This window comes from Sturnira hondurensis, unplaced genomic scaffold (genome assembly GCF_014824575.4).
Source record: "Sturnira hondurensis isolate 20B ecotype Veracruz unplaced genomic scaffold, ASM1482457v3 Scaffold0021143, whole genome shotgun sequence".
Lineage (NCBI taxonomy): Eukaryota > Metazoa > Chordata > Mammalia > Chiroptera > Phyllostomidae > Sturnira > Sturnira hondurensis.
This window is the reverse complement of record NW_028093774.1, coordinates 6,529,104-6,547,280: the sequence shown is the minus strand read 5'-3', so window position 1 is coordinate 6,547,280 and position 18,177 is coordinate 6,529,104. Positions and strand designations below refer to the sequence as shown.

General features: G+C 55.8%; 2 protein-coding genes across 3 annotated transcripts in view; one reads left to right on the top strand and one right to left on the bottom strand.

Annotated features, from left to right (window-relative positions):
- UNC79 (unc-79 subunit of NALCN channel complex) overlaps positions 1-2,462 on the top strand; it is a 210,418-nt gene extending 207,956 nt beyond the window's left edge. The window contains exon 52 of the mRNA XM_037031536.1: positions 1,308-2,462. Within this exon, the coding sequence (XP_036887431.1) occupies positions 1,308-1,508 (201 nt within the window). The 3' untranslated portion in view covers positions 1,509-2,462. The remainder of the gene's footprint in view (positions 1-1,307) is intronic.
- Positions 2,463-10,815: 8,353 nt separating this feature from the next.
- PRIMA1 (proline rich membrane anchor 1) overlaps positions 10,816-18,177 on the bottom strand; it is a 48,111-nt gene continuing 40,749 nt past the window's right edge. For both annotated transcript variants that reach the window (XM_037031527.1, XM_037031528.1), the window contains exon 5: positions 10,816-13,796. In XM_037031527.1, the coding sequence (XP_036887422.1) occupies positions 13,694-13,796 (103 nt within the window). In that variant the 3' untranslated portion in view covers positions 10,816-13,693. The remainder of the gene's footprint in view (positions 13,797-18,177) is intronic.

Sequence of the window (18,177 nt, the reverse complement as noted above, 5' to 3'; positions counted from 1 at the left end):
TACGAACCAGAAGGCAGGCGAAAAGCCGCTGTGCCTTCAGAGGGCACGTCTAGTGTCGTGTCCTAGTTGCTGAAATTGACATTTTGTGATGGGAAGAATGCTATTTAGAAAGGATAGCCTTGAAGGAAGGACATTTTTGTGGGAGGAAAGCAGGGGCCGGAAGGAAGAGGAACAGCGCCCACAGTGGGAGGGGAAGACCCTGACTGCACGTGTTTCCCACGGCCAGGCGCCGCCTGGAGTGATGCGCTGTCACTGCAGGGACAAATGTGCCCCCTGACCAGGACATGTAGTTACCGGGGCTGGACACAAAGACGACAAAGCTAGCCACGCGCGCCGCCCAGCACTGAGCCCTGTCATGGCCCTGGCAGCAGGGGGCAGGCAGAGGGGAAGGCGGGAGCCTTCTTGCTGGTTTTCTTCCCAGAGCTGGGGAGGGACACTAGTGGGAGGGAGAGGGGTGACACCAAGGTACCCAGACAGCAAGCCGTCGACAGGGACTGCAGGCTCAGAGTCCTAGTCACAGTGTCGGTCCTGTTTTTGGCCACTGGTGGATGAAGCTCATCCCAGGGCTGGTTTTTACTTTTTGAACGTGCTTGTATTTCCACCTCGAGGCCTTCCAGGTTGTCCACGCCGCCCCTCCCCCCCACCTGAGGATGATCCCTGGCCATTGGATGTTGGGTGGGCTGCTGAGAGGAGGCCAACAGGCCATGATGAAAAGCTAGGAAAAATGAGGGAAACTTTCAACCTAGTTTCTTCATGTGCATTAACATGAGAATGGAGAGATGCTAATCACGACAAAAATGAAGTGAGCACTTAGTATGTGCCACGTTCTGCTCTAAACTCTCTATTAGCTCAGTTACCCTGACAAAAACCCCATGAAATGAGTGAGGTACCACCCCCACTTTGCCCATGAGAAAATCCAAACACAGGCTGAAAAAGCTTGTTCCCAAAGTAGTGCTTGGAGGAGCCAGGATTTGAACCCGGGGAGCCTGGCAGCTGCGCTCGTGGGGTGAACAGCTCCCGGGGGCACATCTGGTATCAGCATTAAGTTCCTGTTGCAGTGAATGGGTCAGGATAGGAATGGTGTGATTTGGATGGATCTGGGCCAGGCCGACTCTAGAACATGGTACCTGCCCATGCCCCATGTGCTGAGCACTGCCAAGTTCGAGAGCTGGCCTTCTTCAAGCCAGACAGCCCTTGAGCCACGTGGAATTACTGCCTTCAGAAGTCCAGGCTGGCACTCCCTGAGTTGACCGTGAACTTTGGGAAGAAGGAAACTAAAAAAGAAATGTCTTGCCCTTTCTTAACAGCACTTATCAGCCGGACTGCAGCTTCGCCTCCAGGCCATTCAGAACAACGTCAACCACCACAGCCTAAGGACGCTGCCGGGCTCGGCCCAGAGCAGCGCGGGCCTGGCCGCCCTCCGCAAGTGGCTGCAGTGCACCCAGTTCAAAATGGCCCAGGTGGAGATCCAGTCCTCAGACGCAGCCTCTCAATTTTATCCTCTCTGAGCGGACTCCTCGGCTCTCAGTGTCAACACTCTGGTTTAGCAATAATGGGTTTAAAAAACAAAACACTTTGATCCAAGCAGGTTGGGGAACATATTGGTACTGTACATTCTCTTTCTAGTTTAGTACGAGACGTGCAAAGGCCGGAGAGGGCCAGCGACGAAGCTTTCTTGCTACACATATTTCTGATGACTCCTTGGGCTATCTGATTAAGTGTTTCCTTACATTATTTTTTAAAAACCAAATCATTTTTCTTTAACTAACTTCTATTTTTTTTAAGAAAAAAAAATAGACTGGTGGGTACTCACAGAAAAGTTGTATAAGTCCCCCTGTTGCTATTTTTGATGATAGAGAATAAATAGGGTTTTTGAAACCTTTGTAGTGTTTTTTCTTAAAATCCACTCTTGGCAATGCAATAAAACAACAAAACAAAAACCGTCACCATCAGCCAGTGACACTTGACTGAAGCTTTTTGTCATTACCCTGGGAAAAGTGGCAGCTTGCAAGGACCGTTACAAAGTGCACTTAGAAATTAGGTGGTTAATCTGTGCCAATGGTTTTCTTTGTTTTATAATCTCATTTTCCAAAACCGTCCAGTATGTGTTACCATTTTTAAAACTAGTTTTTCAACTCATTAGTTCCGGGCTGTACTTTCTTGTAAGCTTTCTGATAACCACTTTAGTTTTGTGAATAATAAATTTTATTCTTTTGTTAACACTTGTATACAATTCAATTTAAAACTGTAGACCGCATACTGGACCGGACGACTCCCTGCACAGGTGCAGAGCACCTGGGGCCACGTTTCCTAAAACGGAATTTTAATAGTGCGAGGACACCAGGACTCATCTGCACTTGCACTTGGCGCTTGACTGTGCACCCCACATGACACTTCTCTGTCCCTGTACCGCCCTGACTCAGACGAGACTTACTATACATTTGAGCTGTATGCTGACCTGCTATTAAATGCATTTTTTATGATCTTTGTGAGCCTGGGGTTTTTTGAAATCAGTTTGTAGAGCTAGAGTTTAGTTCCTGATAAGCATTTCTTCTAAATTTTTAAAACTTCTGATTTCCCTTAAAACATAAGTGTCGTTATTCAGAGGACAGGGCTTCGTTGCAGGCTGTTTGGTGAGAGAAATACACCTTTGTTTGAAGTCTGTTCTCCTGGAAGGACGTTTAGGGCATCAGACAATTCCTTTTCTTTTTTTTTCATGTTGGTTAATCAGAAGCTTCTCTTGTCTTTGGGGAAGTCTGATACCTTCGTGTTTCTTGGGGGAGAACAAGTCCTTGAAGGTTTGGGTATTTCACAAGTTCTAGAAAGACAAGGCAGATCTCCATTCTTACGAAAACTTGCAGGGAACCAGGAGGTCTCTGTAATAAGAGTATAGAAATGCTTGTTCTTATTTACTAACAAATCTTCTGAAAGGCCTTCCCACAGTCATAATTCTCTGTCCAGTTGTACTTGGTTATGCTTCTGTGAACATTTTCTCTTGTATTATAGAAACTTACACAGATATTTATCTCACATGTAAACTGTGACAGCTTCCAGGGCATGCCCTGTCTCTGTGACTTGGGGTTTGGCATGTAGTGTGTGTTTAGTCAATGTCTGTTTCGTTGAATGGATTTGATTAAGCAACAGGTCTCTCGAGCTACCCAGTGGGCTCCCCAGGGCTGCCTTGTGACATTCTCTTTTTGTGCGGGGACCTTAGAGGGTGTTCTGGAAACAGGCAGTGGAGGAGGCCCTGGCTGCTTTCCCGGTGAGGGGTCTAATGGACTCCCCCCCACCGGGCTTGACAGTAGGCCTGGTTCTTTGTTGGTCCTCACCGGCCCCCCCGGAAGGAGCCAGCAGCCCCATCGTGGCCCCATCTCACCAGTAGACCAGGTCCAAAGTCATCCACAGCTTATTCCCCCACCCCACTTTCTTCCCCTAATTCTTTGGATGGGCTCCTGCCTCAGTTTCCCTCTGTATTTGCACTCGCACTCCCGAGGGCTGGAGGTGAGCCCTTTACTTAGCCCCCGTGCCCAGGCCCCTGTCTAATGCTTCCTGCTGGCCCACCCTGTGCTGCCCGCCACCTCACCCCCAATTCTCTGTGTCCTCATCTTCTTTGTTACCTCATTAGGTCAGTCTATCCAGCAAGTGGGGCTCAGGCACTTAGCAGAAAAAAGTCAGGAAAAGGAGACAGATAGACATGGAGTAGGATTGGCCCCGAGAAGTAGGAGAGACCATTCACCTAGGCCAGGGGTCAGCATTCTACAGCCCGCAGGCAGCCAAGCCCACCACCTGGTTCTGTAAAGCGAAACCGGAGCACAGCCCAACCCGACACCTCCATGTCGCGTGTGGCTGCACCCGTGCTGCCGCGGCGGGGTTGAAGACCTGTGACGGAGGCTCTGTGGCCCCGAAAGCCTAAAACATTTACCATCTGGCCCTTTCCAGGGAACGTCTACTGACCCCTGACCTGGCTAACGGCCCCCGAGGAGCCCTGAGTCAAACCTTTGCGTGGATATATTTTTCCTACCGCCTCAGGGTGTTATGAAATTTCATTATTAGTGTTTCCTCATCTGTAAAATGAGGACAATGACACAGTCTACCTCTCATGGTTGTTGAGGTGATGAAATGAAAGAATACAAGGAAAGAGCTTTGAGCACTGCCTGCCACACGCAGGCACTTGGTAAAAGTTATCGCTGTCAAAGTGTGGAGAAATAATGCCACCTGCCCAAGGTCACGCAGCTAGTCAGAGGCAGAGCTGGCAGGTGACGGCAGGCTGGCTGACCCCAGGGTGGTGCCCTTAGCCACTGCCCATCTGACCCCTGCCACACCACACCCATCCGAGGGACGGCCCGACCACAGTGAGGGCAGAGAGATTCGGCAAACTGCACCTGATCCAGATTGGCGGGTACCAGTCACCGGCTTGGAGGAGGGCCAAGGAATAGACTCAGTTTCCCTTCCCTCATGGAATTCTGTTGGTTTCAGTGTGTGAACAGAACGTTCTGAGATGTCCAAGGGCACAATGGGCCACAGTCTGCGAATGCATAGATTCCGCCATAATTCACAGTGGGCATGCCTCTTACTAGTGGGGTGACGTCACTTGGACAAGCTATTAAACTCTCTGGACCTCTTTTTCCCTTACCTGTAAACGGAGCTGTCTGCCCATCCTGGGGCGGGCGGAGACCTCCAACAGGAGAGGGCTGTGATGGTGCTTGGGAGACTGTGCAGGAACCCACGGACCTCTGGGGAGAAGGCTGCCGCCGCCTGAGGGACCCCGCGCGAGGGGACAGCTCGCAGCTGCAGGCTCGCCTGGCTTCCCCCTTCAGCCAGTCTCTCAGAAGCACGTCCTGCAAGACACGTGGGAGCCAGACTTGGGCCTGAGCCAAGGGTGTCCGGTCTCCACGGCTGCACCATCTCTTTACAAGCCTGTCGTCTGCCTGACATCACGGTGTTTTCAGCAAATCTCTTTCCAGACAGTCTCATTTGGGGCTGAGTGGTTGCAGAACTTCGTCTCCATCTCCAAGCTGAGCCTGGATTGGATCCGAGAAGAAGGTTATCCACCGAGACTCTTTGGAGAGCCGGGACCGAAGGGTTTCTGACATTAATTGGACAATGCAAATCATTTGCTGTAACTCTTCAGTAGAATTAATTTGCAAACATGTACCTGGGGCAGGCTCAGTATTTTGAGAGTAATGGTCTCCAGAAGAATGAAAGGAGAGGCTGGCACTCAGTGGAATGACACCAAACTGTGTTTTTGAATGTTGAACCCTTTGGGAGACGGTGGAGGTGTTGTTGGTAAGAGGCTGGCTAGATCCTTCTACCGACAGCGACAGGGAGCCCTTGTGAGTGGTATTCAAGAGAAACCACAGGAGCCATCATTAATCAAGCATCTATGGGGTACTAAGCACTTTGCATACATTATGGTGACTCCTCTTAGCTCTGCTCTGCACGAGATTGGTATTATTATTCCCATTGTGCAGGCGAGAAAACGGAGACCCAGAGGTTAAGTGACTTGTCTAAGGTCATGGAGCTGTAAGTGTGAGCATTAGGACCAGAAGCCTCTTTGGCTGAAATGTTCCAGAAACATGGGGAAGAAGTCTGAGGGGTTTTTTCGAGGCAGCCCCGGTCTGTTGGCATCTCTGTTTATTGATGCCCTCTCGTAAATTCCCATCGAGCCAGAGTCATTGTGTCTGACACAGGCATTTTCCGCTTGGCTTTGGGAATTCATTTATTTGAAAAATATCAGAGCTCACCAATTAAATCTCATTTGGTTTCCCACTTAATATAATAGTTTTATGAGAAAGAATAAAATTTTATGAATTAAAGATTGTGGTGATGAACTCTACTAGATCGAGAGCCTATTGGGAATTCCCTCAGCCATATGGAGACTTGCCCTAATTACTTTTAACCATGGCTACCATATCTGAGGGTGGGCTGTGTGTCAGGCATGTTAGATACACGGATCTCACCCAGTCTGCACAACAGTGATGCAAGGTGGGCACTTCCGTCATTAACCCCATACTACAGATGAGGAAACTGAGGCACTGAGACACTGAGTATGCCCAGGAGTCACTCAGTAAGAGGCAGAGCCAAATCTGAATCCAGTTATGTCTGCCTTCAAAGCCCTGGTCCTTTCTAGTATGTAGTTCTCCACTACTCACCTGAGCAGAATGGTCACCTAGAATCATGTAGACCCGAAGTCGGCAACCAGCAGCCTGCTGGCCGAACTTGGCCCACAGCATCTTCTACTTGGTGAGCTTGGACTTTGAATTTCAGCTTTTGTTTTGAACACGTTTGATGGGGCGGGCAGGCTCCAGTTTTGTACAGTTCCCACGGCTAACCTCTGCCTTCCGCAGTGCCCAACAGCCTCTTGGCAGAAATCCTGTTGCCTTTGGGTCAGTTTGCAAGGCCTGGTGTGCCACCCGTTCGGACTGACCCTCTTGTTTTATGGGCTCAAGAGGAGATGGGATTTACCCAGTGTCACTCAGCAAGACAGTGGCACAGGGGACTTGGGGATATGCTCTTTGCCCCCAGTGGCCCTTGTCTCCCTGGCACACCCCCTGCCCCCACCTGCAGGGCTCCAGGCTGAGGGCCTGCCCCTGCGTGCCCACACCCACCAGCTTGACTGGTCTTCAAGTCGGGCTGGTCTCTCCAGCCCACCACCATCCTGGTTTCTACAGCTCAGGGAAGCTGAGGCTGGGTGTGGGGAACTCCGAGGGAGCTCCTGGCACCAGTGCTTTCCTGCAGGTGCACAGGACATTGGCAAAAGTCACAGGTGTGGTCGATCAAAGAGTTGGCTTTTTAATTACCCAGTCCGACAAGCCCCCGCCTGCAGGCCAGCGGAGAGGTGAGCCTCCCGGGGCTGCCTGGCAGACGCCCTGATTTCCGCTCCTTCAAGTGGCCTCTTGGAAAAGAAAGGAACCAGCAAGTAATCAAGCCTGAAGGACAGCAACGCTCCAGGTGAGGACAATCACGCGGCCCAGCTGGGGGTGAGGGATTGTGGGGGAAGGCGGGGCTCTGCAGAGAGGGATTGGACCACTCCAGACCACAGGGTATGTGCCCAGAGCCGCCCTAGGCTGGAGCAGGGCGGGGTGGAGCGGGGGCAGATGGGGGCCTAAGACAGGTTCTGCAGCCAGGTGGGTTCTGGACTTGCTACTGATCTGCTCTCTGACCACCACCAAGTCACTCCCTCAATCTTGCTAGGCCTCTGTGTCATCAACTGCAAAACGAAGGTGGTACTTCCTCTCTCCCAGCGTTTTTGGGAGGAGTGAAAGAAACGATGCCTGCCAGGGACGCAGCCCAGAGAGGGCACTGGAGCACGAGCCAGGGTCCACCTTGCAGGAGCACTCACTGCTCCCAGGTGCCGGCTCCGGCTCCGTGCAGAGCACCTGACACGCAGCCATCTCCTCCTCCCACTGGAGGGCTGTGGGGCAGCGGGTGTTGTGCTGAAGGGAAGTCACAGCTTGTGACGGGAATCTGGCTCACATTCTTTCCAGGCTGGCCTCCCCCCACGGCTGTGCTTGGGTGCCGACTCCAGGCTCCCCCACTTCCTCTTTGAATGAGTCGGGGGAGGCCCTCCTCCTTACCTGCGTCTTGTGGTTGCCGGGGCCTCACCTGGTGTGAACACATTCTTGTGTTTGTAACGGGGATAACATTTTGAGAATAGTAAGTGGATATGTCCTTTATTCTTCAGGAAACCTTGTGCCCCCGCCTAGCTCCTCAGATGTCCTGGGGCAGGAAGAGGTTCAGAGGGAGGGAGAGCCCTGACCAGACAGGACGGGGGAGCTCAGAGCCCATGTCGGCTGGAGCCTGGAGGGTTGTCGGCAAAGGCAAAAGGGAGGCACGTGCAGGGCAGGGCTGAGAGGCCAGCGAGGCCCGCACCTCTCCTCTTGGTGAGGACATTGTAGACGTGCCCAGGTGAGCCCCAGAGCACGGTGACACAGGGACCTCCAGGAGAGGTGCCTTCAGCCCTCGGCAGCCTGGGCAGGGGAGGTGGCTGCAGCCGGGAGCTGGGCCCCAGCTCTGGCTGCCCTTCCTGGCCTGCGTGAGTGTGCAGACTCCAGAGTCCCCACGGCTGGTGCTGAGAGAACAAGAAGATGGACAGAGCCTGCGGTCACCAGTGAGAGACTGCTGCAGCCAGAACATTTGCAACTGGACCTGGGTGCTGGCTGGTCACCCTCAGAGGCTAGAAGGGCCCCTGGCACAGCCTGCAGCCACCCGGCTGGGAAGTAGCCTCACCCTGCCAGGACCCTGATGATACCATGAGGTCTGAGCCCTGCTTCTGCTGTGACCAGGCGCCCGCTCAGGAGCATATCCGTGTGCCCGATAGCGGGGACCCAGGAAGATGGCTCACAGACTGAAAACCTATCCAAAAGAGACTTGTTAAATCAGAAGAGACCTAAATGCCATCAATTTGCAAATTCAAGTTTTTCTACTCCCCCAGTCCCCACACACCCAATGAGGTGAGGATTCTGAACAGTTATGTGAAATAAAGTGCTTTATTCTTTTCCTTATGCTGCACATAGTGTTGAATGTGTAACCCACAGTGAATGAATGAATGAGTGAGTGAATGAATCCTACAAATAGGTCTTGTGCCGGCCATGGGAGGAGAAAGTAAATGCACACACTGGTCACAAACAGGGAGGGGTGATGGGCTGGGGTGAGGGAGGACAGGGAGGCACCGGAGAGCCTGCATCTGCCGAATCAGGGCGGACACCGTGGGGCTGGGTATCCACTTGGGGGCTCCATTTGCTCCAGGCACGGAGACAGGGTGTCAAGACCGCAACAGGGACTTTCTCAGGCGCTTTTCTGAGCTGATTTTGGGAGAGCGAGGAGAGAGCATAAAGGCTCTTACTGCCTGCATGAGGGGAGGGGTGGCTGAGAGGAGGGGAAGTGGGTGGTGCAGCACCTGGGTCGCTAGTCTGGCTGGGTGGGGGAGCCGTGTCCAAAGGTGAGGTCACAGTGGGGTCACCACCTGGAACCAAGCACACAGGACAGCCTTTCTGCTACAGGCCTCTGGTCAGAGGTGGTCATTCTGCCACATGTCTGGAGGCCATATGGGGACACCAGTGGATCTCACTGTGTCCTATGCCTCAGTGGTGCCAGCTGGTGAGCCATCCCGGGAGCAGGCAGGAGTCCGACAGGTGGTCAGGCACTTACTGTTGTTGGCTGTGTCAGTCCCCCAGAGCTGGAACGGGTGGCCAAAAGCCCCAGAGATTCGAGGTGGGGATAGGACACGCTGCCTAGGAGGACCCGCCACTCTGTTCTGCGCCAACAGCTCCTTGGCATCAGCGGGCCCTTCCCTGCCCTGCCCCAGGCTGGGCCAGGTGCTCAGCTTGTAGAGTCTTGCACACAGGGCCTCTGGCCTTGGCATTTGCTGCTACAAATGTTCAGCCAGGCTGGGGTGCACGGGAGTGTGGACAAGGCCCGAGGTGTCCACCAAATCTTCCCCGACCTCTAAGTGGGAACCCATGCAGGTGGCCAGTGGGCAGAGGAGAGGAGTCTCCTCAGGGCCAGGATGACGGGCAGCCTTTTATTAATGACAACGGTGGAGATGACATCAATGACGCCTGCCATCCACTGCGTGCCTATTGCATGCCAGGGCGTGTGTCAAGTTTGGCACACAGCAGCTCATGGAACCCCAGGTGGTGGGGGACACTCCTGGCTCAGACTTTCACAGCTCCTTTCCACATGCCTGGGACATGGCCCCTCCCCAAAGTCTCTGTACTGAGCCAACCATCCCCTGGGCTGGGGTCAGGGTGGGAAGACACCTGGGCCCCAGCTTGAGGAACACAGGGTCCTTCCAATAGCCTCCACTGGTCTACTCTGAAGCCACGTGGAATCTGGGTGGGGGTAACAGGGTCCAGCAGCACCCCCACCGTGTGGAGATAGTCTGGGTTTGGGCGCCCCTCAGGTGTGTCCAGTGGCTGGGTGCTGAAGATAACCAAGTGTGGGTTCAAACCCCCCAGCGTCACCCGTGTCCTGACACCGTGTGACTGTGGCCACCACACTCCATCCCCCACCAGTCTCTCCACTCCTCAGTGGTAGCCATGATGCTGCAGGGGTCAGTTTTCTCCCTCCCCTGGGCCCACTGGACAGGATGCTTTTTCCCTCTAGGAGCGCTGGGAAGGGGCATTGCTTCTGGTGAGGCTGGAAGGAGACAGAGGCCCTAGGATGGCTCACGTTCCCCTCCTTCTGGGCAGCAGGCGGCCTTTGCCTAGGCTCTGCCAAGGGCGCAGGGTGGGCCCCACACTGGGATGCTCCAAGCGGCTGGTCGGAGGGGTGCCACAGACTGACTTGGGGGTGTGACGAGGTCTGGACAAAGACATGGGCATGGCAGGAGGCCTAACCTGTCTCCCCTCCAGCGTGGGCTGCTTGTCCCCCATGATTCTTAGCAGCACTTGTCAAATTAAAGGGACTTGCTTACCCCTTTTGTCCAGTACTTTCCCAGTTTTAACCCCAAAAGTCCCACTTTGGGGAAAACCTTTCAGTCCCAGGCAAACTGGGATGGCTGGTCACCTTCTTCTTAGCTGAGTCCAAAGATCAAGGTGGCTGGGTCGGGGATCAGAACCTTAGAATCCCCATACTTGCCGGCTTTGGGGCATTAGATAAAACCAGAGAGAAATGAGGCAAAAACGAGCGCCCAGCCCAGCCCTGGGCTCCCACCAGTTCCTCCGGGAGGGCCACACTCGCCGCCACCATGCTCCCCCTGCTGGCCCTTTCCCACCCCCTCCCCAGGGACAAGCTCCCCTGCCACACACGACAACTATAGCCATCTTTATAAGTACATTTTTATTGAAAATAAAAAAGGCATGGTGCTTTCCTTCTCAGAATCAGCATACAGCCCACCCTCCAAGGCTGCTGCCCCTGCTTCATGTGCAAAGTCTCAGCACAACATCCACACCACTGGCCTCTCGGTGGACAGGTCGCCCCGGCAGGTCCACTGAGGCAACTCCCGGGGGCAGACGCCGGCTTCCTGCGCACTCGCGGCACCTCGTCAGGAAGGCAGAGCTCCAGTATTTACCCTCATGCAATAGGTATTGCGTGCTGCCCAGGCTGCTTAAATCATACGCTTTGCACAGGTTTACACAGTACAATAATGTTGTCTATGTATTGATATCTCTTTAAATATATATAGCTATATATAATATATATGTTTCTATTTTTACAGCTATTAGTCTTTCTTCCAAAACTTGCTTTGGAATCTTCTAATTAACACCTGAAACTCTGGGTGATGCTACAGGCCATTCTGAAGTTGGGCTCAACTGGGAGACACGGTGGGAAAACCTGTGTTTGGGAAAACGCAGAGACGGGACGTGCCTTTCATTCTCGGCCTCCACATGCAGACCATGCCGAGGGCTGCAGTTTCATCCTTTACACACAAGTTCTAAGCTCAAATGCCAGGCTGGTCCGGTTTTATGGACACTCCTGTCCCCTAAGCTAAAAACCCACTGGGGCTCTCTCGCTGCCCCCGTGAAAGCTGTCTTATGAGTGGCTGATTCTTGGTTTGGGGGTTCTCAAGCAAATCCTTTAAACAAACAAAAAATGAAAGTTCTTCTCTTGGTTTTCACTGCCTGTGTGGGAAGAGATGTTGCAAACCCAACTTGGGGGACTTCAATGTACCCTCAAAGGCTAGCTTTTCACAGAGCCCTGGCTGCATCTCTGGGGAAGAGGATGCGGCCCCCAGAGCCCGAAGGAAGGCTCACCGGGCACAGGTGGGTCAGGCTAATTGCGAAATCCAGGGCTCTTAGGTTTAAGCCAAGGTTGGGACCCATGGGTTTGTATGAAGGTGGGCTGTGTTTGCCCATCCCCCTTGGATGCCCCTTCAGGGTGGCTGCCCAGCACACCTCGACCCCTTAGCCAGGTGCCTCCTCTGACTGAAGGGGCCCCCTATCATCTGCTCAGGGAACAGGCAGGGGACCTACACAGAGGTGCAGGTGGCTGGGGGAGGACCCGGGGGCAGGGTCTGCCCTGCAGAGGACCCACGACCTCTGGCCTGTGACCCAGCTGTGCGTCTCTCAGGGTCGTAATGGCGTCCACCGGGAGTACTGAGGTGCTTATGAGGCTGGGGCAAGAACGGAGGCCCAGGCGGCACCGTGCTGTGCTAAGGTGTGCAGGGACAGCAAACCCACATCCAAACCCCAAACTGTCCTCACACAGAGGAAACACTGAAGGGCAGGGGGCCCCTTCCGGGGGCCTGTGACAGGGCCTCAGCCTGTGCCCGCTGACCTGGGGGCAGGACCAGGGTTAGGACCACAGCAAGCCCACCTTCTCCCCTCTGCTCTGTGAAAGGCAGCGGGATCCGGAAAACTCAGGGGGCACAGGGCTCCGGGACAGTGGGTGTGTCCAGGTTCAGCCCAGGTGGGGACTGGTTTTCAGTCTGTCAGTCTCACCTGGATGTGAAAGTCACACCTGTGCCCCCGCCCTGGTGGTTTGGGAGGCAGACCACGCCCACCTGGCGAGGTTCCTACCTGGCCAGGGAGTGGAACCATTTGATGTATCTCATTCCTCCCTAGGAAATGCGTGGTGGTAAGGAACCCGCGGGGTCAGGAGCCTCTCCCAATCCACCAGGGGACGGACACCCTCAGGGCTGCCATCCCCATGCGCCTAGTGATGTGCCCACAAGTGGGTGGGTGGCTTCCCTTCATCCACCAAGCACTGTGGAGGATTCTGCGCTTCTAGAACACAAGACCTTGGAAAGAGACAGTCAAAGGGCCACTGGAGAAACGCAGCCTCCTGTGGATGAGTGGAGGCCTGGGGGCTCCCAGGAGAGGGTCGGTCCCCCTCAGGGCTGCAGGGGAGCATCAGGGAGACCCAGCCCAGCCCCACACGCCCGCTGCGGGTTTGGCACAGCGGTGGCCTCTGCCAGAGGAAGGCAGGACCTGGCTCACATGGACACGTCAGTTCCTATGAGGGTCAGGTTTAGGGATGCTTCTGCAAACAGGCCTCATGGCCTCTGTCCTTCTAAGCCCGTGGCCTAGTGCTCAGTGTGTCCTTTTGCCCCCCGAAGGCCAGCCACTACCCGGGAGTGTAAACAAGCCCCTTTGTGTGCTCAGGCAGGAGGGGACTTGGCAGGGTGGGCGCACAGCGCTCTGTGGCAGCGGGTCAGGAGCCAGGCAGGATCCAGGGGCCCGGGGGTCAGTGGGGACAGGAGGGAGAAGGCAGTCCCTGCCGACTGAAGACAGAGCAGATGGGGTGGCAGACGTGTGTGGGAAGCACCTTAGAAAGGAGACGTCTCTCGGCCCCGTCCATGGCTTCTGTTGGGGAGGGCATGGCCACAGGGCAGGAGGCGGGCATCCCGGGGGCGGGGGAGAGGTTTTCTGGCAGGGGATCAGCCCCTGGATCGCCTTTCTTTGGGCTAAAGGGGAACGCCTCCCTGCTTAGCAGACAGACCGGCCCTCTGCATTCGACAGAGCGCGTGCTTTAGACAGTAGCTGGGAGACAGCAGGTCACACACAAGACGAGAGATGCGGAGAGCGTCGGGCGCTGGTGGAGAGCCGCCCCAGGGCAGCATGCAGGTGCGCCGGGCTCAGCCTGGGGCCTGCGCTGCCCCGGCCCAGCTGCGAGGCTGGGAAGAGCATGGTGTCTCCTTCAACAGGCTCGAGGCTGGCAAGACAATGAAGTCCTGGACAAGCCCAGTGTCAGCTCACGTCCACGAGTGCCACCAAGGTGCCCCTCTGACCAGTGGTCCAGGGCCACAGACTCACACCACGGCGCTGTTCACGGCCACGCCTTTGCTGCTCTGTGAGGACGTCATGGGATACTCAGCAGTGCTGGTGCCGTTCTCCTCCTTTCTCAGGGGTTTCCTGGGAGCGGGTGGAGGGGCAGGGGAGGCCAGGGAGGGGGAGGGACATCCGTTAATTATCAGTGCCCAGGGGGTATGTCATGCCCTCCCAGTTGGCCCAGCAGGCTCTGTTCTGGTTAGCATCCTTGGACTGCTGGGCTCTGGGGCAGGCGGTGGGGGCTGTGGGGGGCTTGAGAAGGCTCTCGCTCCCTCACTGAGGTTCTGGATTCGCAGCAGCACCTTGTGGTTCGATTCTCATCTCTCGTGAGTGGCTCAGAAGGGCTCTGGCCCCCAGCCTGAGGCTGAGTGGCCGCAGCTTCCTGACAGAGGCCACACAGCTGCGAGGCAGTCCCCTGCTACAGGTAGCTCTGAGGCCCCGGGGGCTGCAGCTCAGAGGCCTGTGTCCCCAGGAATGCCGGAGCTGAGCCTGAGCTGGCCTTTGGTGTCAGTTGTCTAAAGTGAATGTTTATGGTCATCGCTGAGAGCCCAGGGAATGACGGCATCTGCCTTCTCAAGCATCCCCAGAACCGCCCCCCCACCAACCTAGCATGAGGAGGAGGATGCTGGCCAGCTTGGTGCTGATGGGGTAAAAGCCCTTCAGGAACCAGTTTGGGGGGAGCGGCTGGGAGGTGGTTATCAGGGGGTGGGGTTACCAGGTCTGCTCGGACAGCACCCCGAGATCAAATCTGCCAGCTCTCCCTTTTCTCTGGCAGGAGAATCAGCCCCTGAAACACACTGGGGAAACCCAGGTGCACGCAGACTGGGCGCCAGGCCCAGCCACAGCGGCCCCTAGAAACGTGGGATGCAAACCAGCACTTCCCCCCGACCTGTTGTCCCCTTTTACAACGGTTCCCTGAAGAACCAAGGCCTGGAGAGTTTCATTTCATTTCATGGGGAAACTGAGGCTTAGGGAGAACTGTGACTTGCTCACGGGCCCCCAGCTGGGTTATGGTGGGGCCGGGATCACCACCTACTTCTACCGAGTCCTGGTCCAGACACCTTTCTGTTAAATCAGCATTCCCAGCAGGCATCCCCTGAAATGGGCTCTGTGGTCCCTTCGGCTCCGGGAGGCCTCTTTCCCCTCCTCCTGGACATTCCCGAAGTTCTCGGAGGCCTCCAAGAAGCCGGTCTCATTGTGCTTTAACCAAGGATACCCCATGTCCTGGGGTCTGAGGACCCCGGTTGATGCGGACAGATGCTCACAGACTTCTTCTGGAAGCGCCAGGTTCGCGGGGCTCGGAGGAGTTGCCTTGAGGTGACAGGTTCATGGACGTGACAAAGCCTGAGCCTCTGTCCCCGCACCTTCCTCCCTCTGTCTCCTTCTCCCCTTCCCCCATCTCATTCGTGCCTGTCTGGGGGCCTTGCTCAGTCCAACGAGGTTGCTCAGGCTTGATTTCTGACTCAGTGGGTCTGTGTGGCCTGGAAAATTCGGGGGCGGGGGTGCACTTTCTCACAGTGAGATCCTGTGTTGCCCCAGCCACTTTACCGTGAGATCATTTAAGGGAGACTCCTAAATACATCACCCACCTACGAGGTGAGCACTGGTTATCAGAATCAGGATTTCACGAACTACTAACAGGCAAACAGCTCTGGGTCTGATAAATCTGCCGGAGGTCCCAGTCAGGGGAGATAGGCTCACGGGCCTGGGAGGGTGCATCCCGAGGAGAAGAAGCAGGGGGTCTGGAACTCCCTTGCAAAGAGGAAGCGCCTGGGCACAGGGTCCCTGCTTAGTTGAGGCTGGGGTATCAGCAGGGTTACTTCTGCCGAAAGGAGAGGGCAGATTCTAAAGCCAGGCTGAAGGCTGGATGCCCCGTTGCATTCTGGGGGCCTTGGGGGAAAATGGTGGCCCAGAGGGCCTGGCAGTAGGCCAGCCTAGCTGGAGGGACACTGGGGACGGGGCAAGGAGGCAGCCCCAGGCCCTTTGCTATGGCTCAGCCAGTTTCCCAGGCAGGGAAGGATGAAGGAGATCTGGGCAGGGGCTCCAGCCAGTGAAGAGGGAACCTGTGGCTGACACAGGCCCCCAGTGTCGCCCCCCCGACCCAGGGGCGTTCGGAGCCTGAGCTTGATGAGTGGAGAGGATGGTGCCCAGGGCCCTCCTGAGAGGTGAAATTGACCTGCTCCTCTCTCCCCCAGAGCTCAGCCCCAGCCGCTCTGCACCCTGGGCTGCTGCCCAACCCTCTCCCGATGTCCTTCTGGGACTCCCCGGAGCCCAGTGGACGCTGGAGCTGTTCCTGCAGCGGGAGAAGGCTCCACCTCAACCCCCCACTGTGTTCTTTCCAGGCAAAGCTTTCAACCTCCTTACGCCTCGGTTTCCTGCGCTACAAAACAGGCACAGCGATGGTGTCCGTTTCACAGGCTTGTTGGGAGCGGTAAACACATTAGTGTGTGACAAACGCTTGGAGGAGCCCCAGAGGGTTAGCAAGCGTTCCAGAGGGTTTGTTAGCTCTTGGGACCACAGGCGGAAAGGTGTCCGTGCGGGGGCTGTGCCCACTGGCAGGCAGATGGAGGGCAGCCGGTGCTCTCCCCTCCCCCGTCTGCAGGAACTTCCTACCTAAGGCGCACCCCGTGGGGCTGCGTGGCAATGCTAGAGACTCCGTGGTGCTGGGAGCCAGCTGGGGCTGGTCCCAAGAAACCAAAGAGAGGCATTTACCCCCTCGGGCAGGCAGAGATGGCCACACACGGCTCCCTACACGCATGGTTCCTAAAACCAAGGGAAAGAGTAGTGAGCTTTTCCTTGGACTCCGGGCACCTGAGGGTGCATTCTGCCACCTTCCCGTCCCCGGGGCCTGGCAAGCAGCAGGCACTCCACTGGGTCTGCCTGGAGTGCTCCGCGGACGGCTCTTTCCACAAATGCCAGCAGCCACAGGCTTTTGCAGGAGCTGCTTCCACTGGCACGTCTGGGTGAGCAGGGACGGCCAGGACCCAGGTGGCCCTCTCTGGCCCTGCCGACAGTAATGTGACAGGTCCCACCCTCAGTCTGCCACTCTTCTGGGGAAGCTGGTCGCAAAGATCAGCTCTGAAGAGCCGGAGAAGGGAGAGCCTTCAGGCTCACTTGCTTATTGTCTCCTGTACCCCACAGAAGGTCTGTTAAAAATGGTAATGGGTGTACAAAGCACTAACCATACACTCTAACCAGAAAGCCCCCTCAAGAGGCATGCATAGCACTCCCTACGGAGGGCCAACCCCTCTTCCACCCTTTCCCCCTCCCTTTTTCCCCCGAGGTTTTGTTTCCCTTCTTCATAGCACCCATGGCTTTTTAAAACCTCATTTACTAGTTTGCTGGTGTGCGTCTGTGTGTGATCTGCTTCCTCCACTGGGACGTGGGGTGCAGTGGTGAGTGGACAGAGACTCGGTCTCGTTTATCTCGACGTCCTGGCACCTGGTCCAGCCCCCAGCACACAGGAGGTGCTCAGGAAATACCTGTGGCCCAGCCGGTTCTACGAGAAGCAGCTCACACACAAAAAACTGACATCCCCAGAACTCTGCCAACGATTCAAGTGCTCAGGCACACTTGGGCACGCACACCCTCCCAGGGAGCAGTGAGCATGCTTATCGTCTGCAATTAACGGTCTGCAGGATCAGCCGAACCTGAGCCAATACCTTGTATGTAAATCAGAAGAAAATGGCTCTCAAGTGGCTTAATGGGCAATCGACTGGGAAGGTGAAGGGCCCTCGCCGTGGGTGGCCCTCCTGTGCCTGGTCCAGGTGGGTGTCATCGCTCCACAACCCAGGACTCTTCTCTGCGTCAAGGGTGTGGCTGGTGGCCTCACTCTCTAGTGCCCACAGACCCAAGGGACCACCTCCCTCAGACCCGAGGGGCTCCCTCCCCACCCCCTGCCCCACCGGAGGCTGAGTCCGGCCCTCCCACCAGGGCAGTGGGTATGCTGCACCCTGGAGCTTCCTCTCCACAGCTCCTGCTGGTTACTGTTTGTGTGACGGCCATATCCACCCTGCGCCTCGGGTTGTTTGCTCGTCTCTGCTCACAGAGCCTTGGTCTTCCTTCAGCTAGTCCTCTCCGGTTGTAAAACACGGCATTGGGGGGGGGGCTGATTAACACCCACTTCTCCCCCCAGGGACGTATGCCTTGAGGGTAGGGACAGTGCCCGAAGCTGAGTGTAGCCCTGGCACTGGGCCCGGCCAAGCATTTTGGTCAGCATTGACATGGCTGAGCAGTGGCCTGACCTAGTGGCAAGTGGCAGGTGGTGCTCCTGCCATCTCAGGATGGGAAACAAAGACTCAGGGGGATAGACAGAATCGAGGAGGACCCCCACTTCACCCCCATTCCATAGATAAGGAAAATAGGCCCACTGCTCGGGGCTGGGGCTGGGAACGGAATTCGGGGACCTAGACTTCCAGTCCTAGGTTCTTGAAACACCTCCTGGCTGTCCCAGGACATGACCATA